Source organism: Gymnoscopelus braueri, assembly GCF_963280865.1.
Source record: "Gymnoscopelus braueri genome assembly, chromosome: 7".
Taxonomy (NCBI): domain Eukaryota; kingdom Metazoa; phylum Chordata; class Actinopteri; order Myctophiformes; family Myctophidae; genus Gymnoscopelus; species Gymnoscopelus braueri.
The window spans coordinates 9548933-9575984 of NC_137608.1; the positions used below are offsets into that span (position 1 = coordinate 9548933).

At 43.7% G+C, this 27052-nt stretch overlaps 1 protein-coding gene across 1 annotated transcript; it reads left to right on the forward strand.

The window, feature by feature from the left end:
* Nucleotides 1–981: 981 nt before the first annotated feature.
* On the forward strand, nucleotides 982–24020 carry LOC308088694 (uncharacterized protein; the record flags this gene model as incomplete). Its single annotated transcript, XM_080433244.1, has 11 exons — nucleotides 982–1101; nucleotides 2916–3103; nucleotides 5032–5169; nucleotides 16055–16187; nucleotides 16379–16553; nucleotides 16707–16848; nucleotides 17356–17499; nucleotides 18546–18598; nucleotides 18709–19218; nucleotides 21331–21413; nucleotides 23908–24020. The coding sequence occupies 11 exons, from the start codon at nucleotides 982–984 to the stop codon at nucleotides 23983–23985; spliced, it is 1764 nt and encodes a 587-aa protein (XP_080289370.1). The 3' UTR covers nucleotides 23986–24020.
* Between the last annotated feature and the right edge of the window lie 3032 nt (nucleotides 24021–27052).

The window sequence follows — 27052 nt, forward strand, 5'->3', positions numbered from 1 at the left end:
TATTTCTCATATTCTATCCTGATTGGCTACGATTGACATCTAAGGTTTGCAGGAGTGGCCCGTTTTTAACAAAATGTTGCGAATCATGAACGCAGCGTCCGATTGTGTTGAAACTTTGCATTCACATTTGCACTACCTTGAGGCCACATATGCCACCCTTTTAATATTGCCCTATTATAGCGCCCCCAGGAGGAAGATTTTTGCTAAATATATATATTTTTTAATTACTCCTAAAAATCTTGTCCAAACATCACGCAAATCAGTACAAATGATCTCTTTAGGTAAGTGATCAAGACGGATCCGTCCCATCCGCCTGATTATTCACATTCCAGCCTGACTGGCGAATTCCGAACATTGCTGGCCCACACTAACCTACCTGACCTGGCGGAGACCTATGCTCCGAGGAGCACTTTTTCTAGTTGACCTATATTTTCCGTTTTTGTTAAGACCGGGTACACATCTGTGTGTCATTTTAAGATTTATTTGGCTATTTTAAAATAGCAGATCTACAAGCTCATAGTAGATCTGCTATTTATTTTTTTTATCGTGAAAATATTTGAATATTTTCTTTTTAAAGGGAACATTTTTGACTCAAATCTTTGATTTTGGGGGTCCCTGGCACAACATATTTTGAGATGGGGGTCCGTGGCAAAATACATATAATTTTGGGGGTCCTTGACATGAAAAACTTTGAGAACCACTGATATAGAAACATAAATTTTTCAAAAAACTGTAGGATTTAGAAGACATTTTGTAGAATCCCCAGAAGCAAAGATTTGAGCGGCCGGAAAACAAGAGCCCTTTGCTGTTAGGCATCTCAGGTGTTCCCCGTTACCGCAAATGGTTTGTGGCTTGGGTGTTCTGTCGTTCAACAGAAACTTCCTCATACCAGGCTACAGTAGGCCTACAAAAACAGTCTGTGTTGGGGCTACAACACAGACAACACAGCTACATTCACTCACTACACTCACTCACCAAAGCATGTGTCTCTTTTCAACACCATTCCTGTTGCTGTTGCTCTGTGGAGCTCAGGCGACCCACTTTTATGGAACGGTCATAACCTTTGACCCAGAGGACCCAAACCCAGATGGATCTGTCTCGGTAGGTAATTAATTCTGTTTTCATTATTTCACACTACTGTAAATGTGTTTATTTTGTGACTTCATTGTACAAACTAGAAAAAGTGCTCCTCGGAGCACAGTTCTCCGGCAGGTCATGTAGGTTATTGTGGCCTAATGGTGGTGCTATAATAGGCCAATGTGAAAAGGGTGCCATTTCTTCTTAGGCCTTTCACGGCAAATCGCACGCTGCGTTCATGATTTGAGGCATTTTGTTCAAAACAGACTTATCCTGTAAACGTTGGAAGCCAATGTTATCCAATTAGGATGGAATATGAAATATCGAACACATCCGTCTTGATCACATAACTGGAGATACTGTGTACCGATTTGTGGGATTTTTAGACAGAATCTGAAGGTGTAATAGCAAAATAATTGTTTGATGTGCCGGTGAGGTAAGAAAACCTAGGGGGCTACCTCACCATTTTACATTACGTACAAATGAATTATTTGATATAAAATAAAATAAAAAGAAACAATCAAAAAACAAAAAATATAAAAACATGTGATAAAGAAAATAGGACAAACAATAAATATAAAGTACATACGAGAATTAGAAAATCCATACGTGACAATATGGATGCCTAATCATCTAGTTACCCATTCAGGTATTCAATTTCGTATTAGGCTTCTTTTGTAGGTAGGTAGGGAGGATGTGGTACTAAGATGGAAGTGGGCATTCCATAGTGAAACACCATTATATTTTATGGCGAACTGCCCCCTGGTGGTGGTATATAGTGGGACATGTAGTTGATTTGCTTGCCTGGGTGGATAAGAATGAAATCTGGCATTTGGCTGGAAGTACTGTTTTACAGAAGTCAGCTTCCTGGTGGTGCTCTAAAAGGCAGATGTAAAAAATGCAGGGCAAAGGTTTTTCCTTGGCCTCTGGGGAGTGTGCATGCAAAGTTTCACGCAGATTGGTGCAGTTATAGGTAAAAACGCGGATTGGCCTGTTATAGCGCCACCATGAGGCTGATTTGAAAAATTTCAAGTGCCATTTCCTCAGCCTAGCTTAGTGGGAATGTCCGTGCACATTTTCATTTTGTTCAAAACGAACTAATCCTGCAAACTTTGGAAGCTAATCTTAGCCAATCAGGATGGAACATGGAAAATCGGACAGATCCGTGTTGATCACATGACTATAGAGATACTGTACATGACCGCCGTCCTCACGGACAGGGGCTCGTTGCACGCACGGAGATCAGGTAGCGTCGGGGGGGAAAAAAATAGCCGGCCGCGATCCTCCATTCCAGAGCTATGGCCGTTTGAATGTGGCTTGTAAAACAAAAAACACTTTAAAACAACAGAAATCCGAGAAAATTTTACTTTTGTAAACCCTTTAACATGGAAGCAGGGGATCTTTTTGTTGTTGTTGTGATCACATGATTTCTGGGTGTACTCTTCTTCGGTGGTGCTCGGATCATTCACAGGCTGCAGAACAGATATTGATGCTATAATATAAAATCTTAGTGATTTGCCAATTATTTGGGGACCCACTTGCAATATCCTGATGGCCCACCAATGGGCCTCGGGCCACAGGTTGGGAATCACTGATCTGACCTTCTCCCTTCTTCTCAGTTTTTTGCTGAATGAGTGAAACTTTTTAAATGTATTACTTCTGTGTCCTAACAACTTACTGTAAACAGATAGAACAGAATCAGAATCAGTTTATTGTCACATTACAGGTTTACAAGGTAAAAAAGTGGGTGAAATTTGTTTTCGTACATCGTTCCCAGTGGAGTGTTCATCATGTAATATCTAAAGTTTATGTCATCATGGTAATTATTATAATTACAGGTGGTCCTGCGGTACAAGACAGGCTCTCGTTCATGCTTAGATCCTGACACATGGGAATGCAGTAGCGGGTCGTCGTGTGGCAGTCAGACAGCCCTGGGAACGTACACGGTGCAGAGCGCCACAGAGTGGTGTCAACGAGAAGGAATCATGAAACGACTGCTTAACAGCAACGTTCCCTTCCAGATGGAGTGAGTGAAGAGGGATGCATGACACAGCAAAAAATTATTAGTCTATATAGGTTAAATCCCTGAAACAGGCAGTTTGTCCATTGAGATGTCATGTGGTAACTGATACTAGTAGATCCTGTGTTATATAATTTACGAATTTGTTTATATTTAGGTTCAAGTTTTGTTTCTCAAATGCTTTATCTGAGTCAGTATAAGAATATAAGAATTGCCCTGGACGGCTGGCATAGCGGTCCAGGCACCTAGGCTCAATGTAGCCTGACAGCGCGTCGCAGGTTTGAGTCCCGAGCCTGATGGCCTTTGCTGCATGTCACTCCTCATCTCCCCATTCAATATATATGTCACAGGGAAATTGGAGAACCAGGGAAATTGAAAACGGAGCGCTCGTTTTTAGGCGCGGGGCTTCGGGGCGAGGCGGGTCTTTTCGAGACAGGGTTTTTTACGTGAGGCTCGCGAGGAGGAATAGGAGGAGGAGGAGGAGGAGGAGGAGGAGGAGAAGGAGGACGCGGCGCCGCGAGGCGGGGCGGGGCTTTGATGCAAGGCGGCATGATGAGGAGGAGGAGGAGGAGGAGGATGAAGAGGAGGAGGAGGATGAAGAGGAGGAGGCGGCGCCGCGAGGCGGGGCCTGGATGCGAGGCGGACCTGGTTTTTGTTGTTCCCCCCACATAGCAACCAGGAAGCTACGCTAGGGGAACGCTGAACACGCGTTCACACGCACACGTGATAATAGTTATTGTCCATGACGGAGGCGCGCCAACTTAGCAGAGCTTGAGTCCGAGGAGGCACGCCCGAGCGCCTCCGGGCGCGAGTGCCCACGCCAACCGGCCGATGCTCTGCTAGTCGAATCAGCGCCGTCCGAGTTTTAAACCGATAGGGAGAGAATAGATCTTTTCATGGATCACTATCCATGTGTGTGTGTGTTTGTGTGTGTGTGTGTGTGTGTGTCAGGGATAAACTAAAACAAATGTTAAAAGCCAGAACACAGAGTATTTTCATAAAGTACTCCCCCAGTGCCAGCAATTTTCGTGTTTTTTGATTTTTATATTTTGATTTTTTTTCATGAAAATAATTTAAAGACACATAATTTAAAGGCACAGCACAAATCCGCCACTAGAGAGCAGCACATGACAGCTTGATCAGGTCGTTGGGTCACTGTCACCCTTCTTGGGAGATTAGACAGGGAAAAACATGAAAACGGATGTGACGTAGTCCCAGATTGTCTGATCGGCCAAAATTACGATGTGATACACGACGGCGATGACTGATCCTCACCCAGACCATAGATTATAGAAGAGAACCTGTCCGTTTGTCTGTTATACCGTGTGAAAAACCGTTTGTTTACCTATTTTGGACGAAAATGACCGGGGAAAAAAATCTAAAACCGGAAACGGAATCCAGGTCATGAAACCGGATGCAGATGTGGGTGAAGTAAGTGGAACTCGAAAATAACATTGAATATTAAGCAGCATAGCGCAATCAGAGATTAAACAATGAACGCGCGTCCAGCGCGTCGAACGCGTCGACGGCCAACTGGACAAAGTAGCACTTGACGCATTATCGCGTCGTCCACAGTCAAAGAGTTAACAGTCATGCTTTCAATAAACCACATTGAAAGCATGAGCGTGTGTGCGTGCGTGCGCGCGCACGTGTGTGTGTGTGTGTGTGTGGTCGGGGCCATATGTGTTAGTGCACTGTGGTTGGGAAGCCTCGTGGCTTGCATTGCCTTCAGTGTTGGTTCTACAGAATTGCTTGGGGGGGCGGTGAAAACGAGTGCTCCTTCTCCAATTTCCCTGGTTCTCCAATTTCCCTGTAACATATATATCAATAAAGTCATAAAAGCCCCCCCCCCAAAAAATATATAAATAGCCTACAGTAGGCTACAACTTTGGTTTTTAAACCAAACCCCACAACTATAACCTTATCTTCCACAGATTAGCAGGGGGCGACTGGATGACTAACATAAATGGCATTGTGAACTGGAGAGCTGTAACGCTGGTGGACCTCAGGACCAGATCTGACACTGGGAAAGCCAACAGATCTCCTCAGACCACCATCATACCGTCACTACGGTAACATAGAACTCTTCCCTTTTGTTCTTATACTCAGTAATAGCATTTATAGCCTGCCTATTATTATTATGAATCTCACTCTCTCTAATTGGGCCTGGTCGTAAATACTGTAGCCTACATAACCTGGTATGGAAGCGAGTCGCAAATACTCTATAGTGCAAATAAAGCAATTGCACTTGCCCTCTAAAATTGCACCTGCCCCCTAAAATGATGCAACCGTATTAAAAAACAGCTACATTAAAAAAAAACATGTGTTCAGTTCAGTTCATAGTGCAGAGTTCATGAGTAATCTTACAGATCAGATCACTAGTGCAATAATCACAGTTCATGGTCTAGAGTAAATCATTCTCACAGCTTCAGGGAAGAAGCTATTCTTTAGCCTGTGATTCTGGCTTTAATACTACGCGGCCTCCTGCCCAAAGGGAGAAGGGGCAAACCGACCGTGTGCTGGGTGGGGGGCATCTCTCATGATGCTGGTAGCCTTTTTCCTGCACCTGCTGGTGAAAATGTCACTGATGGCGGGTAGGCCGCTTCCAGGGATTTTCTGTGCAGAGCCGAGCAGTTTCCATGCCACACTGTGATGCAGGATGAAAGGATACTCTCCACCGCACACCTGTAGAAGGAAGTAAAGAGGTAACATAAAGACGCTGGAATCCAGGAACACTGGATGGTCCAGATCGCAGACATTGGAGGTGTGCCTGTTACCTCCTGCAACATGATGCATGTGGCCACACTTACAGAAACGTCAAACACGCAGAGAGATCTAATTACAGGTCTAAATGCATCAACTGAAAATACATAAAAATCGGTTGAATTTGCATCATGTCTATAATATACATCCAAGCAATAGATTGTTGTCTCCGCCAGGCCGAAAGGCATGGCGAGAGAGTATGTTTTGCACCCTGTCTGTCCGTCCCTCCGTCCGTCCGTGTGTGTGTGTGTGTGTGTGTGTGTCCGGTCCTGTCCGTCCGTTAGCAGCTAATCTCCGGCACCGATGGACCGGTCGCTGTGAAACTGTGCACACACACTCCCTGGATGCCAATTCAGAACCTCTGCCCCAAATTTTTCACATGGGCCTGTTATAGCGCCACCAGGAGGCCGATTTGTGCAAAACCTATTTTTTTTATATTACTCCTACAGATTTTATCCAAACGTCATTCAAGTTCAAGATCAAGTAGGTACACAGTATCTCTATAGTCATGTGATCAACACAGATCTGTCCCATTTCCCATATTCCATACTCATTGGCTAAGGTTGGCTTCCAAAGTTTGCAGGATTGGTACGTTTTGAACGAAATGCCTCAAACCATGAACGCAGCTTGCGATTTCTGTGAAATTTCACACGCACATTCCCTCTAGGCCGAGGAAGAAATGCCACACTTTTCACATTGGCCTGTTATTGCGCCACCAGCAGGTCTAATTTAGCAAAACACATTTTCGGAACAAAATGACTCAAATCATGAATGCAGTGTCCGATTGCCGTGAAAGGCCTAAGAATAAAAGGCACTCTTTTCACATTGGCCTATTATAGCGCCACCAGGAGGCCACAATAACGTACCTGACCTGGCGGAGACCTGTGCTCCGAGGAGCACTTCATCTAGTTCGACATCTTTTTCCTTTTGTTTTTATAATTGTTGAGTAATGTTGGGCACATAAATATTTTATTTGAGGTTGGGCACTATTTTAATTGATTTCGCATGAAGAATAAGGCATTCTAATAAAATATGGTTTGAGGCATATAAGTCTGCTTCTGAGCAGACATAAGTTTGAGTGTATGTGTGACGCACACAAAATGTATGGTCACATTTATGTTGTTTTATTTTGAAGATTATATTTTTGTGAAAAGAATGTTTCTCATATGCACCAGCAGGGATAAGAATGGACAATTATTCTTGGTTGAATCCAAGGTTTCAAAGTAACACTACACACAGTGGGACTCTCCTAGTGCTGCCACCACTAGGGGGCAGTGTGGCGATTATTTCTCAGAGACACATGTTGAATGGAATGACGTTGCTTCCTCATTCTGCTGAGGAAGGCTGACTGGAGAAAGATCGTCTCATTGTGTCTTAATTCTTTCATTCCTGTTTTAACAGGTTGGTACAAAACCAAAGTGTCATAAACTAAATACAGTTGTTGGTGAAGTTCTTAGTTTCGTTTTTGGGCTCTAGATCATTCTATTTTTGTCTTTAGATTAGTTTAGAAGAACAACTTTTGATTAACAGTATTATTGAATTAAAACGTTTTGTATATTCTAATGCACTTTAAGCATGCAAGCTAAAAACGTTTTTCCAGAGCCTGATTATTTTAACTCAGTCATGCACTACAAATACTTACCTGATACCTAGAATCTGATGGTTATAGCAAGATGCTAGTTATGTCCATACAGTGGGCACTTCTGTCTATGACAGACATTTAAAGGGACATTCCTTGCATTTTTGTGTTTTGGGTGAAACAGATGCAACTGATAAAAGTAACTAAAGAAATGTGGTTATTATAACTAAATGTGACACCCATTGAAATGTGATATAATGAAAAGAAAGAGTATTGTGAGAAAAGAAAGAATATTGTGACTATGTAAAAGTTTAGTGATGAGAAGAAGAAAATGACAAGATATAAAGAGAAAAGTAATACAGTCTGTGCAGTAATAAATATGCCTGGATTCTGCTGAGGAAGGCTGACTGGAGAAAGATCGTCTCATTGTGTCTTAATTCTTTCATTCCTGTTTTAACAGGCCTTACCAGGGCTTTCCAGCAGCAAACCTTATCTGCATATGGGTCTCAAATCTGGGACGTGTAACAGATTTGTGGGGGCTCGTCCGGGATCGGCGCCACCTGTTGGTCGGAGTTGGACGTCGATCTAGTGATTTCTGAACCTGTGGGCCAGGGTGCTTCATCATCAGAGCCAGCAGCTGTGAGAGTCGAGAGCGTCTGACTGTTGCCAGAGCAAGGACTTCACGAGCTGAGGGTGTCTGATTGATGTTCACGATGGCAGACGAGAGGAAGAAGCTGACCTGGACCATAAAGAAAAAGCTTTTCAACCTTTCTTCAGATGAACTGCTACAGCTTGCCAAGTGCATCTCACAAGAGCCTACTCAAGCTAAGTTGGTCAACCAGGATGAAGAGAGCTGTATTGATTATGTGTGTGCTTACATGGAGAGCGCCACTCTGCTAGAGTTAGATGATCAGGGCATATCACAGTTATTAGATATGCAAAAGATTATTGACGAAATTATTGCTATGCGTACTAAGAGTGATGTTACAACAGGAGTTGGAGCAGATGTTGATGTACATGTTGTATCTGATGCTAATGTTTTTGAGAGTGTTCACACTAACCCACATGCTGTTTCTGATGCTAATGTTTCATCACACTTATCTGAAGGTGTCCACACTGACACACATGTTGCAGATACACACTCTGACATTGCACCATTTGATTTGGCCGCTCAAACTGATGCCCTTGAATTACAAATAAGTAAGCTGATGTCTACCTATGATGATTTGCGCCAAAAAGTTAAACAGGGTGGGGCTTTACATACTCTACACACCATAACTGACACACAACCCACTGACACTCACCAGTCCCGCAGTCCACATGTCATAACATTCCCCCCTCCCAACCATAACCAACATCCCACTCACCATGCTGAAAGCATGATTTCCCTCAAAGACCTCCCTTTCCTCCAGAAGAAGGAATTCAAGGTACATGGAGGACAGATTGGCGATAATGCATCCGATATAACCTACAGCAATATCAGCAAGCAGATTGATCAAGGACTGAGAGAAATGCACACTGAGGGTGAAATCATACGAGCAGTGTTTCGCATTATAAAGCCTGGAAACTTCAAGGATATGCTCTCCAGCAAGGATGACATGACCATAAGCGAGCTGAAGAGTTTCTTACAATCCCACCTAGGAGAGAAAAGCAGTACTGAACTGTTCCAGGAACTGATAAGTGCCAAACAGCATGATCATGAATCACCGCAGCAGTTCCTCTACAGGATGATGGGGCTCAAACAAAAAGTGATCTTCATGTCAAAATAGACCGACTCTGATATCAAGTACGAAGCACAAACAGCACAGAATGTCTTCCTTCGCACAGTCTGTCAGGGCCTGAATGAGAAGCATGATGACATCAGGTGGGAGTTAAAGTCCCTCCTCTCAAACCCTACAGTCACCGATGATGCACTGCTCAGACAAGTTAACAAAACAACAAGTGAAGAGAGTGAGAGGAAACGACGCTTGGGACGCAGTACTCGCCCCAAGACAGCTCAAGCTCACAGTGGTGAAGTCACCACCAGTGAAGTGAACAAAGAAAAGCCTGCCCCTGACACAAAAGTTAAAGATGAGCTCATCCATCAGCTAAGCGCTCAAGTACAGGCTCTGACGGAAGTAGTAACCGCCCTACAGTCAAAAGCTGCAGCAAAGCCATCAACACCTGAGCCTCAGCCCCAGTCCACCTGCCAGTGTTCCAATATACCGAGCCAAAGTCGACAAGTAAGGAAAGAGAGACCATATGGCTGCCTTAATTGTGTTACAAATGGCCGTCCCAACTGCAACCACTGTTTCGCCTGTGGAGAAGATGGACACCGTGCTATCGGTTGCCTGAAGAGACCCAAGCCATCGGGAAACTCCCCCCGGTCACAGCAGAGAGACAACCTGTGACCGGCACCAGCCTTCAGTCTCATCCAGACAGAAGAAAACCAGTACCAGAGCAGTTCAATCACAATCTCGCCGCCCCTTCCCACTCATCAGCTGATGACAAGTCACCATCACAGCGAGTAGCTAAGCTAATTGGAAAGAAATGCTTATTGAAATGCAATCTAAGTGGACATGCTGTGACTGTCCTTCTAGACTCTGGGGCCCAAGTTAGTATTATTGACAAGCCATGGAAACACAAATACCTACCCCAACAGCAAGTGCGCCCTCTCAGTGAACTCATAGGAAGCAGAGAATTGGATGTCACAGCAGCCAATGGAGGACAGATCCCATACGATGGCTGGGTGGAACTCACCTTTAATCTACCTGGCAACGATGATCCAAATCTCGCCATCAGAGTACCCTTCTTGGTCAGCCGTGTGAGCCTCGGGAGGCCGATATTGGGCTTCAACGTCATTCAAGAGCTCATCCTAGGGCAGGAGGGCGAAATTGAAGTTGTTGCGGTTATTGGCAAGTTGCTGAGAGAGGCCATGCAGATTGAAAATGACCAAGCAGAGACAATTGTGAACTTGATACAGACCCAGGAATCCAACCAGCACCATGCAGTGGTGAGAGTTGGTCGTCAAGACATAGTCGTCCGCCCAGGCCATGTTGCCCGCATCAAGTGCAAGGTGCCGGCTGATTTCACCTCCTCTGTGGCACTGTTCGAGGTCAACCATCCAGACCTGAGACTGGAGGAGCTAGATATTGGTGATGGCTTGGTCGAGGTCCACCATGTCAGACAGCCCTATGTGGAGATTCCCGTGGGTAACCACACCCAACACAACGTGACATTGAACAACTTCACAATGTTGGGCAGGATCCAGTCGATCGACAAGATCGTGAAGACGGATCAGATGGATAGTGTCGAGATCAACAATGTTGACTTACCTGTTCCTGTCAATGAAGATAACAGTGACCAAAAAGAACAACCATACAAGCGGTGGTCTCCCCCTGTTGATTTAAGCCACCTAAGCAATGAACATCAAGCAGTAGCGAAACAAATGCTCTATGAGGAGTCAAGTGCGTTTGCTCAGGATGAAAATGACATGGGGTGCATTCCAAGCCTCCAAATGGGAATAACCCTGAAGGATGACATCACAGTACAGAGAACCTATGCTGCAATTCCCAAACCACTGTACAAGGAAGTTAAGGAGTACATCCAAGACTTACTGGCAAAGAAGTGGATTGTGAAGTCCAAATCTCCATACTCCGCTCCAGTGGTCTGTGTCCGCAAGAAGGATGGAAGCCTGCGGCTATGCATTGATTACAGGCTCCTGAACCAAAAGACAGTCCCAGATAGACACCCACTTCCCCGTATTCAAGACCTCATTGACACGTTGGGTGGGTACAACTTGTTCTCGATTTTGGATCAGGGAAAAGCCTATCATCAAGGCTTCATCGCAGAGGGGTCGCGACATATGACAGCATTCATCACTCCATGGGGTTTGTACGAGTGGGTGCGCATCCCCTTTGGGCTTTCGAACGCCCCAGCTGCTTTTCAGAGAAGCATGGAGGAAATGCTTGACTCCTTGAGAGACGAATGTTGCATCCCATACTTGGATGACGTCCTCTGCTACAGTAAGACATTTGAAGATCACGTTGAGTCACTGAGACAGGTGCTGAAGGCTCTCCAACGCCACGGTGTAAAGCTCAGGCCAACCAAGTGTGAGCTCTTCAGAAAAGAGGTCCGTTATGTGGGGAAGCTGGTCTCTGCTGATGGAGTGCGGCTAGACCCCAAAGACCTGGAAGCCATCCAGGCCTTGAGGAGTAAAACCCCCAACACCGTTGGAGGGGTCCGGAAGCTGCTAGGATTTTTAAGCTACTACAGAACGTACATTCAAGATTTCTCTAGAATTGCCAAGCCGATGTATGAGCTCTTACAATCCAAAAACCCTGTCACCACCATGCCTCAACCCAGACAGAAAAAGGGAAAAGGAGCCCAGCTGTCATCCAGAACCCCAATACAGTGGACTGAAGAGCACCAAAGAATCCTCGACCAGCTCATCCACACTCTGTCCAACCCACCAGTACTAGCGTACCCTGATTTCGAGCTCCCTTATGTGCTGCACACGGACGCGTCACAACAAGGTCTTGGTGCGGTGCTGTACCAGCGCCAGGGAGGGAAGCTCAGAATCATTGCATACGGGTCCAGGACGCTGACGCCTGCAGAGCGGAATTACAACCTTCATTCAGGCAAACTTGAATTCCTGGCTTTAAAGTGGGCCATATGCGAAAAGTTCAGAGACTACCTCTTCTATGCGCCCCACTTTGTTGTGTATACAGATAACAACCCATTAACCTACGTGCTGAGCACCGCTAAGCTCAATGCTGTCGGCCACCGATGGGTTGGCGAGCTAGCGGACTTCCGGTTTGAAGTCAAGTATCGACCGGGGAAGGTTAATGTGGATGCTGACACCTTGTCTAGGATGCCATTAGACATCAACAACTATGTTGACTCATGCACACAGGAGCTGTCCAGAGACATCATACTGGCAACGTGGGAAGGCAGTCATGCTGCCAAGCAGAACGATGTGGCTTATGTCGCTGTCCTGAACCTGTCACAAGATAACTCAACCTCCCCGTCACCAGAGCTACTCCCAACCATCCCCCATGATGAGCTCATTAAATCTCAACGAGATGACCCGGCCATCAGTCAAGTCATCAGGCTGAAAGAGACCGCCAACACACTGACCAATGACATGAAAAAGGGAGTTAGTGGTCTTGCAAGAAAGCTTCTACACCAATGGGAGAAACTCCATCTGGAAGATGGTCTGCTGTACCGGAGAACAAGCCAGAGGAGTCAGCTGGTCTTGCCTGACCAGTACCGAACTCTGGTGTTGAGACACCTCCATGATGATATGGGCCATATGGGGACAGAAAGGGTCTTGTGCCTAGCCAGGGACCGGTTCTACTGGCCATACATGAAGCAAGATGTTGAAGCTTATGTAACAAGGAAATGTCCCTGCATAAAGCAGAAGAAGCCTGTCTCACACATCAGAGCACCGATGGGAAGCATTACCTCTACCTCACCCCTATAGTTAGTGTCCATTGACTACCTCCACTTGGAGCCAAGCAAGGGAGGCTTTGAATACATTCTGGTTGTCATTGACCATTTTACAAGGTACGCCCAAGCCTACGCCACCAGAAATAAGTCCGGGGAGACAGCGGCAGAGAAACTCTTTGAGGATTTTATTCCACGCTTTGGGTACGCAAGTAAATTACACCACGACCAGGGAAGAGAATTTGAAAACAAACTCTTCAAGACCCTGCAACAACTCAGTGGAGTTGGTCATTCCAGGACCACACCCTACCATCCTCAGGGTAATCCTGCGGAAAGGTTCAACCGAACATTGCTCCAAATGCTCAGAACCCTGGGAGAAAAGGAGAAGGAAAGATGGAGAAACCACTTGCCGCAGGTCGTCCACGCCTATAATTGTACCAGGCATGAGGCAACAGGGTTTTCGCCTTTCTATCTAATGTATGGACGTCACCCACGCCTGCCCGTGGACATGATATTTGGCCTGGAAAATGAAGAGGAAGCCACTTCTCCAAGAGGCTATGCCGAGAAGTGGGCTCAAAGGATGAAGGAAGCTTACCGACTCGCCTCTGAGAATAGTCAACAGTCAAGTTCTCGAGGAAAGAGATACTATGACCGCCACATGAAGGGTGTTGTCCTTGAACCAGGTGACCGTGTCCTGGTACGTAATCTGAGTAAGAGAGGGGGCCCCGGTAAATTGAGATCATACTGGGAAAACACGGTCCATGTTGTGAAGGAGAGAATTGCTGATGGACCTGTTTACAGGGTTACGCCGGAAACCGGTGGTAACAGGGTCCGAACACTACACCGCAACCTGCTCCACGTGGTCAATGACTTACCTCTAGACTTACCCCCGCAACCACAACCTGGAAGGAAGAGAGACTCCCCTAGAGACCTACCTGAACCCCAACACCAGCAGAGAACAAGGAACAGACAGTCAAATTCAAGGAGACAGAATGAAGGGCCCAGCAGTGAGTCCTCAGATTCAGATGATGATGCACCACGATACTGGCTGAGAGCGCCAGTAATGAGAGACCGTGACAGTTCACAAGTACAGCCCCGCTGTGAGCCTCAGAGAAACACTAATCATGGAACATACACTCAGAGATCTGAACAAACCAGACTGCTCATACCTGAAAGAGAAACCAGAGGATATCCTATCCAGGGAGGGAGAGTGGAAATGCCTGTGGAAGAGAACAGAGAAGAGGAGCAGTTACAGGAGCAGTTACCTGCCGATACAATACCTTCAGATGATGAGCAGGAGAATGTGAACCAGCAAAGCGAAGGACCAGTAGACCCTCAGTCAATCAGTGAACAACCCACCTGTGATCAAACCAGCAGTCCACAACCACGGAGGTCCACTCGTGACAGAAGGCCTCCCCAGATGTTCACCTACGGCTCATTGGGCCAACCCTCTTACCAACCCCAAACCATGGCCAACGCAGTGGGAGCCTATGAAACGCCAATCTGGGAGATGGGTCCACATCCCATGACATACCACACCCTTTTCAACAGACTACCATATCCCATACCATACCCAATGCTACCTTACCCCTCAACCATGCCATACGGTGTACCACACTTTGTGTACTGATTGACACAGCCACAAACACCCAAACTTAAAACTGATTCTGATTCTGAACTTACACAAACATACCTACCTGGATACACTACTTACCTTGAACCTATGGGGAAACACGCACACACAACACACATACTTACCTTGCACTTACCTTTGGGTATTGAGAAGTTGATGTATTTTTGATATCTTGAATTTAGGAGTTGAATGTCTGGAGCCATTTTTCTTTTGTTGGGGAGCGTGTGACGCACACAAAATGTATGGTCACATTTATGTTGTTTTATTTTGAAGATTATATTTTTGTGAAAAGAATGTTTCTCATATGCACCAGCAGGGATAAGAATGGACAATTATTCTTGGTTGAATCCAAGGTTTCAAAGTAACACTACACACAGTGGGACTCTCCTAGTGCTGCCACCACTAGGGGGCAGTGTGGCGATTATTTCTCAGAGACACATGTTGAATGGAATGACGTTGCTTCCTCATTCTGCTGAGGAAGGCTGACTGGAGAAAGATCGTCTCATTGTGTCTTAATTCTTTCATTCCTGTTTTAACAGGTTGGTACAAAACCAAAGTGTCATAAACTAAATACAGTTGTTGGTGAAGTTCTTAGTTTCATTTGAGATCGATTTTTATGAAGTGATGTGTCCAATTTGAGTGGGTTTGTGACCCAGTCCAAACTGTTGTTTTCATGTGCTCCTAAAATGGTGGACCTGCTTTGTTTTTGTTTGTGATCAAGGCAGACTTCGTTTTTGGGCTCCAGATCATTCTATTTTTGTCTTTAGATTAGTTTAGAAGAACAACTTTTGATTAACAGTATTATTGAATTAAAACGTTTTGTATATTCTAATGCACTTTAAGCATGCAAGCTAAAAACGTTTTTCCAGAGCCTGATTATTTTAACTCAGTCATGCACTACAAATACTTACCTGATACCTAGAATCTGATGGTTATAGCAAGATGCTAGTTATGTCCATACAGTGGGCACTTCTGTCTATGACAGACATTTAAAGGGACATTCCTTGCATTTTTGTGTTTTGGGTGAAACAGATGCAACTGATAAAAGTAACTAAAGAAATGTGGTTATTATAACTAAATGTGACACCCATTGAAATGTGATATAATGAAAAGAAAGAGTATTGTGAGAAAAGAAAGAATATTGTGACTATGTAAAAGTTTAGTGATGAGAAGAAGAAAATGACAAGATATAAAGAGAAAAGTAATACAGTCTGTGCAGTAATAAATATGCCTGGATTCTGCTGAGGAAGGCTGACTGGAGAAAGATCGTCTCATTGTGTCTTAATTCTTTCATTCCTGTTTTAACAGGCCTTACCAGGGCTTTCCAGCAGTAAACCTTATCTGCATATGGGTCTCAAATCTGGGACCTGTAACATATGTCCGCCCAAATTCACGGACAAAACAATATTGATGAATCAGTCTCTGAACGTGGGGAGTTGCGGAAATGTTGCGGAAAAGTACCAAATATGTGTGGACCCGAGCTTAGTGAATGAGGCCCATTGTCTGTCTCTTTCCTTCATTCTTTTCTTTCACACTCTCTATCTTTGTCTCTCAGAATCCCTTCTAACTGTGCGAGGAACTTCAACTTGTTGGCATTCGATCCGGATGGAGACCAGGTTAGATGCAGGGTTGGTACAGGAAATGAGTGTAACCCCTGCACTCCACCTTCTGTTCTCAGCATCTCAACCGTGAGTCTATTAATTTATTGTTTATAAAAGGACTTACTCTAAAATCTAATATTAATACTAATTTTAATTAATAACTGAATGTATTTGTATTAATCTATTAACGAATCAATTAATTAATCTATTGATATATTTAGTTTGTACAGTTTTTCTCCAGCCTTGTGTCCTTTCTTCTCCCTTCTCTCTTTTTTCAGTCTTGCACTTTGTCGTATGCTGCCTCCACCAGCAACAGTCATCGCTACGTCGTCCAGTTGTATATGGAAGACTTTCCCAACCAGTCTATCACCCTCACACAAACTGATGGATCTCAGACCAGTAGAACTGCAAGCAACGCTCTCAGCAAAATACCTCTACAGTTTCTTGTCAGGGGTACAAAACTAAATCCTCAGTTCATGTACATGAACACACTCATGCAGGTCCATTTTCATAGGAGCTGCTAATAAATAACATAGATACATGACCAAACTAAATAAAACATAAATAATATGACATACAGTAACTTAATTTCCCCTTTGTGCCCAGTGGATGGAACAGTACCCAGCTGTACAGAGGGACAGTATCTACCCAGGTTCCTGTCTCCTACCCCGGCTAACAGAGCACAGCTCTACACCCCTGTTGGTCAGACTCTGGAAATCACCATCAACACAAGGGCTGCATTCTCCACGTGAGTAAAACAGAACAAGACTGAGGCCTCTAGTTTGATGGCAGTAAACTGGATCATTCAGCAATGAACCACCCAACGCAGTGTTTTCACAGTCGCTAACAAAATCTCCCATCAGCTCTGATATTCTCAAGTACAGTAAGCAAAAACTGTAATTGGTGGTGCGTAAGTAAGAACGTGCGTTGCGTGGGTGCGTGATTGTGTGTGATTTTGTGTGTCAGCACTGCAGTATTCCACTGCCAACTTACTGTACAAATTTCACTAATGACAGGCATGTCTACATTCTTGCAGCATCCAGATGAAGCCATTTGAATTGTCTTTTCTTGGCATGTGGTGTCTGAATTTCTAATGTGCCAAATTATGTAATTTTTGTTGTCCTTTAGTGTAAGTCTAAAGGGTTTCTGAACATCTGATTTACTAATTGAAGTCATTTAGTTCCCGTTTTGTTGTCCTATGATGTTTCTGAAAGTCTGAAGATGTAAATTAAGACCATCTTTGGTGGTTTTGTAGGGTGTCTAATCTGTGGTTCAGTGGACCCCACAACATGGACCTGACTGGGTCAGGACCGGGACCGTTCACCCTGAGATGGACGCCATCGCAGTCAGAGAATGGACAGCATCACCCTGTCTGCTTTGTCGCTCAGGCTACCCCGAGGTATGTCTGTGTCTATATAACCTTTTAAAATGTATTATATTGTGCTGTATTACTGTGTCATAAATTCAGTTACTATGCTACCTTTTTATTTATTTATTTAATTGTTATTTATTTGTTTTAGTTTTTAAAATATATATATTTACATATTTATTTAGTATGTATTCATCTAAAGCATTATGATAAAGCAATGTTGTTTTATCTCAACTGCTGCAACCCCATACATAGTCATAGTACATTATGTAACCTATTGTAGTATAACATTACCTTACCGCATAACATTATCTACTGTATAGACCAGATCTGAAAGTTTGAATGTTTGTAAACAAACAGGGATTTCTGGTGTAGAATATATATGGCATTTTCAAAATATAATAATAATATAGTAATAAATAAATAATAATATAAATATAATAATAATAAAGTGACCAGCACATTAGCTTTGTGTAGTTTAAAAATTATATTTCCAATAGTCAATAACAATATCATATTTAAGTTTCTTGTTCTTCCAGATATAAGGTTAATGAATAATACTGCTCCAGTGCAACGTTGATGGTGTTATCTACCCGGAATTCTTTTTTTTGGTTGTGCTGAGGTCATGATGATTCTGTCTATTCCATCACCTGGGGTCATTATGCACACGTTCTGCCTGTTGGTTGTTACTGCTGCATGGAGCTGCACATGCTTGTGTGTCATAAGTGCACTCCACAATTACCACAACACCCCAGCAAATAACCTTAATCAACTTCCACTTGCAAAAATAAACAAAGGAAATAGTTGAACTGATTAAAAAAAATGTTTCCCCTGGATTTCTTGGAAATTGTAGTTAGGCTACACTTACAAATGTACAATTTCCGCCATTACGCATTTTCTTCAAAACATTGTTATTGCTATTACTGTAATTCTACAGATTTTGTCCAAACTGTGTAACTAATGTGTAAACTTTATCTCTGGAGTCATGTGACACAAATGTCACTGTTGCAGAAACATTATGTATTTTTGTATTTTTCAACAAAAGTCATGTTTTTCAAACGTGTTTGTTTTCTCAGCGGAGCCATATATGACTCAGAGCTTCGCTGTGTCATTGTCAGTGTCTCAAATGGTACGTGAAGCCACACATGTTCACCACTGTATCATATTTCACATTCCATCAGTGAAGATCTGGTGTGAGGAGGCTCAAAATAAATGTATGTTTATTATTTCCACCTGCAGAACCTACAACCACAACCCCGACGACCACACTGCCAACTACTACACCAACTACTACACCTACTACTACACCAACTACTACACCTACTACTACACCAACTACTACACCAACTACTACACCTACTACTACACCAACTACTACACCTACTACTACACCTACTACTACACCAACTACTACACCAACTACTACACCTACTACTACACCAACTACTACACCTACCACTACACCTACCACTACACCAACTACTACACCAACTACTACACCTACTACTACACCAACTACTACACCTACTACTACACCTACTACTACACCTACTACTACACCAACTACTACACCTACTACTACACCTACTACTACACCAACGACTACACCTACTACTACACCAACTACTACACCTACCACTACACCAACTACTACACCTACCACTACACCAACTACTACAGCAACATCTCCACCCATAACAACCCCACCGGCACCCGAAACAAATGTCTCAACCAACAACCCTGGATCTCGTAAGTGTGATAAAATGATATTTTTTTCTCCCGTTTTTTTTGTGAAAAATGGAGCACAATGGAGCACTTAGTGTGGAAGTCATCTCAGTTCCTGATTCAGCTTCCACCACAGAGCCACTGGGGAAGACATCTTACCTAGGTTCTAAGAACACAGTGCATTTGGCATAGAGTGAACCCAGCGTCGACCTTGTAGAGGCTTGAGGCAATTTTTTTAATTAATGAAGCTAATTAGTTGATGTTGAACTTTGGTAGACCTTGGGTTGTATACTGTGGGTAACTGGTCATGATAACAGAGAAGGCAGTCATTACACAAGGGATACGGTTAGGTGGTCATTGTTGAAAAATAAATCCCGACAGGGTGATTATCCACAGACGCGGAATGGAGGTGGATAATCACCGCTTATTACATTATCCCACTTATTACACGGCTACTTAATAAATAAATTGACCCAAAAGTAACAACAAAACAAAATATTTCCTTGCTTACGGCAATTAAAGTATTCCTTAAGTATTGGGCTGGGCGGACACGGTCGGCTCGGAAAACAAATGAAAGTATTCCATAAGGTAGCCGGAAGACTCGCCCCAAAACACGCTCGCCCCCATTCTATATACCGCCGGATTTGCCCCGAGGCGACTGTGTTTGGGGGCGAGCGTTTTGGTATTCTTACCGTTGTTGCGCCACGGTAAACAAGGAAGTGTAGTGGATCAAATAGAATCATTTGACTGTTATTGCATCGTCTATTTCTCACTTCAAATGTTTTCAAAAACATTCTGGAGAGCAACGTGGTGACATGGTGTGTTTGTTTACATGGCTGTCATGTTGGATATGAGCAGGCTAGGTGCTCTGAGTCTTTGATTAGACAGCGGTCTGACACCTTAGTAAAACGCACCTTACAACTGTAGGTTACTTGGTACTTGTTACCTACAGCCAACACCTACAGCCAATCTAGCCGATCTACAAGCTCGCAACGCGACAGGTTCACTTCTGAGCTTGTAGATCGGCTATTGTTGGATAAGATTCCCCCAGAATAAGTTTGCAGGGGTTCAAATGTTTTAGGAGAATCAGATACTGTACCCCCTGTTTATGTTTATATTTTTTGGTAATAATTTATACTTTACTAAATGTTACTGATTGTTACATAGTATGCTTACAGTGAGTATGAAGAATAATAAGTTATATTAATTATATTTCTTTATATGACGATTGCATTATGAAGATTAAGTTAAGAGCAGTGGTTAGTAAATATAGCCTATATTTTGGGGACACATTCAGTCTATCCACTATTGCCCCCCAAAGTATTCTCTCTGTTGTATTACAGCAGCAGTATTTCATTTACTTCCTCATAAGGCTGCTCCATTTCGGGATCAGTAAATCTGTGCTCCACCGCATGGTCTACTGGGGAAGACGTGAGCGTGCGTTTAGCCATGGCTTGACCATGTCTGGCTCGACAAAGTCGCTCCTTCTCAGCCTAGGCTTGGCGTTCATGGAACAGAATAGCTATAAGCTATAGAACCCAAGGTTCTACCCACATCATCAACAATGTCATACCTGTCTGAACTAATATTTCTTCTAGGGGGCACGGTGGCACAGTCGTTAGTGCTGTTGCCTCACAGCTAGAAGGTCCTGGGTTCGATTCCCGCAGGGGGCGCTGGGGGCGTTTTCTCTCTTCCGCGTCATCAGTGCCCATACCCTAGGTGGGGTTGGCGAAAGGGCCTTTCTGTGTGGAGTTTGTATGTTCTCCCCGTGTCTCCTAGGGTAGGTACCCTCACAAAAACATGCAGTAATCCTGGTCACTATACTGCCTCCCCCTGGCCAGCCGAGGCGCCTGATGGAGGGGAAGGGAACTGGTTGGAATAACGTGTTCCTTCCACACGCTACGTCCAACCAGGGAAACTCTCCCCTGTCAGGTGACAAGAAGGTCAGTTGGCTCTCATGCATTGAAGGAGGCATGAGCTCGGCCCTGGCCTCCCTAGGTTGGCAGAGGGAAGGTAGTGCCCAGGATTACATAGACAATTGGCACTGAGTGTAAAAAATAGGGTTACAAAATCGCGGGATAAAAATGTAGTTAAATAATATTTTACCTTCATTTTGTACCTATATTTTACCTTTAGGTCACGTCATCGGTCTGAGGGTGGGGCTCTCCTCAGAGACATCTTTAACCGATGAAGACATCGAGAATATTGTGTTGCCGAAGGTACTGTAATCAAACTAACACATGATAATTTAGCAGATAAGTGTACAGTAGCAGAGTGGCTTAGAGCGTCTACCTGATGACCAAAAGCCTATTATCTCCCCAGTGGGAATTCCCCTTTAGGCTAGTGGTGAGGATGTTGACTTTCCACGCAGGAGACCCGAGAGAGAGAGAGAGAGAGAGAGAGAGGGTGTAAAATGGCTATGCAGTCTACTCTTTGTCTTTCTTCTTGTTAAGTAGAATAGATAACTTAAAGGCTAGATGGCAGCACTTTTGATTCCTGGATATGACTTGTCCTGTACTCTTTTATTGAAAAAAAATAAAAACTTGGGGCCAAACACTCCATAAAGAGAAACAGATGTGTGTGTGTGGAGGAACACTGAGCTATGCGAAGCACATAAGTGAATGAAATCATGATTCATGATTATTCATAGGGGCTTGCTGATGTAAAAATACACAAACATGTTGTGTATTTTAATTATATCTCCATTGGGACCATGGATACGTTCTAGGAGTGTGAACAATATATTCAGGGGCGGTCTTTGCACTAGGCAAGGTTAGGGGACCGCCTGGGTGCTTCATGAGATTTTCCCAAATATTTAAAAAGATATATACATAAACCCTCAAAAATCCTGTGTGAAAATGCCACAACAAGACCGCTTATTTTATAAGCTTCACTTGTGGCCCCCCTCAGTTCAGACTGCAGTGGTCTATTCTATATAGGCCACCGGCCAATTGCAAGCCGAGCTGCCCAGAACGTCACGGCATATTCTAGGAAATAAGTGCACTTCTGGTGGGTATGTGTAGTTGAAGGGTGGAGACGAGAGATAATGTTACGGAGAAAGAAAGACACAGAGAAAGTGAGAGATAGAGAGATATTTATTGGACACATTTTCAACCTATCTTCATATATTTGGTCCTCACTAATAATCATGATAAAATGGTTTAAAAAAATTCTACTGGGTCTGTCTCATAGGAGGGCTGTGGACACTTCAGAAACCCGCCTACCAGTGACATCATCGTTAGGCAGGGTTTTTTTTTTTTCAAACAAGATTTCAATTTTTATTTTTATTTTGACACGAGAACAATGGCTTCTATTCTATTATAGCATGCGAACCTTCCAGGAATAGAAAGCCTGCCGTTTCTATTAGCTCACTGGTAGGCAGGTTTCTGAACTGTCCACAGCCCTCCTCTGAGACACAGACCGTACCAAAAATGGTACCATATATCATCAGCATTAGTGAGGACCAATTATATGAAGATGGGTTGAAAATGGGTGAAGTCAGCCTTTAATGTAAATTTGCATAATTATTTCCTTGGGTTTTTGACATGCAAATCGCCATGGCAGTAGGGTATTTGATAGTTTTTTGTTGGAAGGTTAGAATGGACTCTCTCTCTCTCTAACACTCTGTCTCGCTCTCGCTCTCTCATCAATGAGAGAGTGGGAATGTTTTACACTTTTACTGTCGCTTTATGTATATTATGTCTGGATAAACTCCAGTCCCACAAACAGTGTACACATACATTCCATGCATCTAAAGTCATGAGTTTTCAACTGGTGGTCCGTGGACCACTGGTGGTCCGTGAAGGTATTGCATGTGGTCCCTGACCATGCATTTAGTAATGTAGGAAAGTGAAGATTTGTATTTTATTTTATTTTATCCATCTAGTTGAGAAACAGTATGATGTATGATGACGCATCAATGTTATCAGTTGACGCATCAATGTTATCAGTTACTGGGAAGTCGGATGTCAAGAACTTCCACAGAAATCGGAGTTAGAATCTCAAGGGAAACTGTACCGGATTGTCTGGTTGAGTCACCATTATTAGGAAATGTGCCCATAATCAATCACATGTCTCTGCTTGCTCATACAGTTGCAATGAATCAGTTAACATGAGTTTAATAAGGAAGGTTAAGAGAACAGAATAAGGGCAACCATAGGAAAGGAATAGATCAGTGGTTCTCAATCTTTTTTTTTAGCTCTGGACCACTAGCATATCTCAGTATATAATAAAAGTAATAGTAATAATTCACCTCAAATTAACAAATTGAATTAAGCCCTTAACAGTCAATATTTAATAAGCTTTTCCCCCCACACCACACTCATACCCCCACTCCCAACACAACACAAATGGTCCCCAGGTTGATTCTCAGTCCCTGGTTCATAATCAGTTGATCTAGTGATACTCTCTTTTAAAAAGTCTGGGGGGGGGGCAGACAACCGGCTTGAGGGCGGGCTTAGTGACACTGAGCCACGGGCCCATACTGCGGTTCGCCTGAGGCCTCCATATCCCTAAGTCCGCCCCTGAATATATCTGTCATTTCATGTTGTCTTTAACATCTTTAACATACTCTCTCAGAACGTCTTGCAAACTATTTGACAGGACAGTAATGGTTATGGTACTGTAATGATAATTGAAATGAAAGGTAACCGACACAAAAGTATCACATTATCAAAAACATTGTGTTTTTTTGTTTTCGTTTGTCACTTCCAGCTTAGAGAGGAACTGGTCAAACTGGGGCTGCCGGCAGACATCGTACTAAAGCTGAAAAACGTTCTAGACGAGGAGTGACAACTACAGCTACAGCACCCCCTCCTGGTCACCTCTATTTGGTCTGCCTCTCTTGGAGATACATTTTAATTTCACAATTTAAAAGCATTTTTTCACTGTAGATAAACATTGTTAAAATATATCTTTTGTTGTTGTCATTGACATGAGACTAATTCAGTATACTATTGTCATACACAATGGAAAACAGCAGAAATACCGTCGGGCTCGGTAATTGAACCCGCGACTCGCTATCAGACATTAGAGCATGTGTAAATTGCCTTAACCACTAGGCCATTGAGACAGGAATATACAGTAGGGAACTGAACTATTGGCCAACTGATGGCAAGCTTTACTTCCACATTCTTACTGTGTGTTGTTATCTTGTCTGAGCACTTAAAAACTAATTCTAAATCAACTGTAAGTTGGTTTGGGCAAATAAATGATTGAATATTGAATGTTATACAAATATTTTTCATTTACAACAATGTTTCTCTCTCTCTCTCTCTCTCTCTCTCTCTCTCTCTCTCTCTCTCAATTGCTCTACCATCTCTAACCCCCAACGCTTAAGCCTACACTATTGTTAACTATAATAGGACCCTGGGAGCAAAAGAATGACACCCTGAGTAGCTGGAAAATATCACTGGAGATGACCTAACCAATTAATTATCCAGCCTCTCTGTGTTAATGAGTGAGATCTGCTGTAGTGTTTGGGTGAAATGAAAGCCTGGATCTCCATCGATCATAACTAAACACCACAGGTTCAGTTCTCCGCAGAACAAACTAGAAGATAATCATCTGTAAACTAGCCTGCTAGCAGCAAGCTATCCTACCTCTTCCTAGTGGAATTACAAGGTAACCAGATGTTTGGGGTTTCACCAAGTTCAAGCAGCAATAAACATTTATACAGTTTACTAATTGTGGAGGGGGCTTAGATTAAAAGACCTGTCCAGGAGCACAAAACCTTTGTTTTTCTGATAGTTAACTTGGTATGTTTTCAAAATGAATCGTAAATGCATTTTAAAAGAAAGATCCTAAATGAAGATGCTTCATGCAACCGGACAGAATTTATCAACAAAGCTGAATAATACATCTATCAATCATTCATTTATCAATATATCTTTCTCAGTCCGTCCATCCGTCTGTCTGTCTGTCTGTACAGTACATCGTTTCATCATCATCATCATCTGTTTAAAGTCCGCTTTCCAGGCTCCGCTGGGTTGGACTGGGTTCTCGCTATGGCTTTCTTCCACCGGGAATGGTCCATGGCCATCTCGTGATTGATGCCGAGTGCTTTCATGTCAGCTAACAAGGTCATCTGCCAGGGGCCTGTTCCTCAAAAGGTGAATTAGAGCTAAAGCCTGGCTTTACCACCTATCCTGGCTTAATTTAGCCAGGATTAGAGCTGAGTCGGTTCCTCAAAAGGTGAATTATCTTGAAGATTAGTTTAGCCAGTTCACCCTGGCTAAGTTTAGCCTTATCCGATTCCTCAAAAGAGAATTGAAGCAAGCCTAGCCTAGCTTAGTTACCATGGCAATTTAGCTGTGAAGTTAGCCTGGTCAGGAGCAGGCTAACAGCCAAGCTTTATTAATCCAGTGCCTTGTTCTTCAAGTTTTGTGAAATAGCTGTTAGTCCAATGACTCCAATCATAAACCAATGAGTTTTTCTACACTTATTCAATTCTGAATTATATATTTATGGATTTGTATATAAATTAATTGCATATTTTTGGACAACTTGTGCATTTAATTTGTCGGCAATACTTTGCCACGCTTTCTCCCTGGATCTATATTTATTGCGGCCGTGTTTCCTTTCTTGCTTATTATAAATTTTACTTCCTTGTAAGATTCCATGAGCTGCTGCAGTGCTGCTGTTCAGCCACAGAGAAGAACGCCGCTCTGGTTTTGGGCTCCATGATTGGTCAAGTTCAAGGATTCTGCTATCGACTTTCATGGTCTTTTATAGAAATAAGTGAAGCCTGGCTTCATTATCCTGGCTCGACACAGCCTGGCTTGACAAGGCCTAGCTCGACAAAGTCGCTCCTTTTCAGCCTGGCTTGGCGTTCCAGGAACCGAATAAACCAGGCTATACGGACCCGACTTTGTCAAGCCTGGATTTGACTTAAATCCAGGCTTATTTAATTCACCTTTTGAGGAACAGGCCCCTGGTCTTCTTAGGCCGGCCTCAACATCAACATTACTTTCTTAACCCAATCATTCTCCTCCTTCCTTACAACGTGTCCATACCATCGCAGTCTGCCTCTCCTCACCACATCCACTATGGCCTCCACTCCCATCTTCTGTCTCAGCTCTGCACTGGTCTTTCTCTCCCTCAGTGATACACCGCACATCCATCTGATCATCCTCATCTCTGCTCTGTTCAGCTTCTCTTCATGCTCCACCCTCAGGGCCCATGTCTCACTTCCATACTGTATGTCATGCCACTTCTGACGCAGGCTGAGTACACTTGCCCTTTCATCTTCAGGGATGGGGCCTTGGATGTTAGGAAGGGCATGAGTTCCCTGAACTTCTGCCATCCACTTCTCACCCTTGTGGTCACCACTAGGTCCACCCCCCCCATCAGCGTTAAGCATGTCTCCCAGGTAGCAGAAACTGTCCACCACCTCATACGTCTCCCCGTCTACTACAAACCCTCTTGCTCGGCTGCATCTACCTGTGCGACTTCTCCCCTGCACCGCTTGCACTGGAATATTTCGCTGGCCACTTGCAGGCTACCTTTTACTCCACTGCACTACTGTACATGCTCCACTGTAAAGAGCCATGACCACCCTGACCAGTCCCTCCTCCACTCCAGACTTCCTCAGGGCCCACCTCACCACCTCTCTTGGCACCCTATCGAATGCTTTTTCCAGGTCAACAAAAGCATAGTACAACCTCTTCCTCTTCTCTTTATGTTTCTCTTGCATCTGTCGGGTGACAAAGATTGCATCTGTTGTACCTTTACCGGGCATGAAGCCAAACTGCATCTCATCCACATCTACCTGTGTCCTCACCCTCTTTTCCAACACCCTCTCTAGCACTTTCATTCCATGCTCCAGCAGCTTAATTGCCCTGTATGACCCGCATGCGAG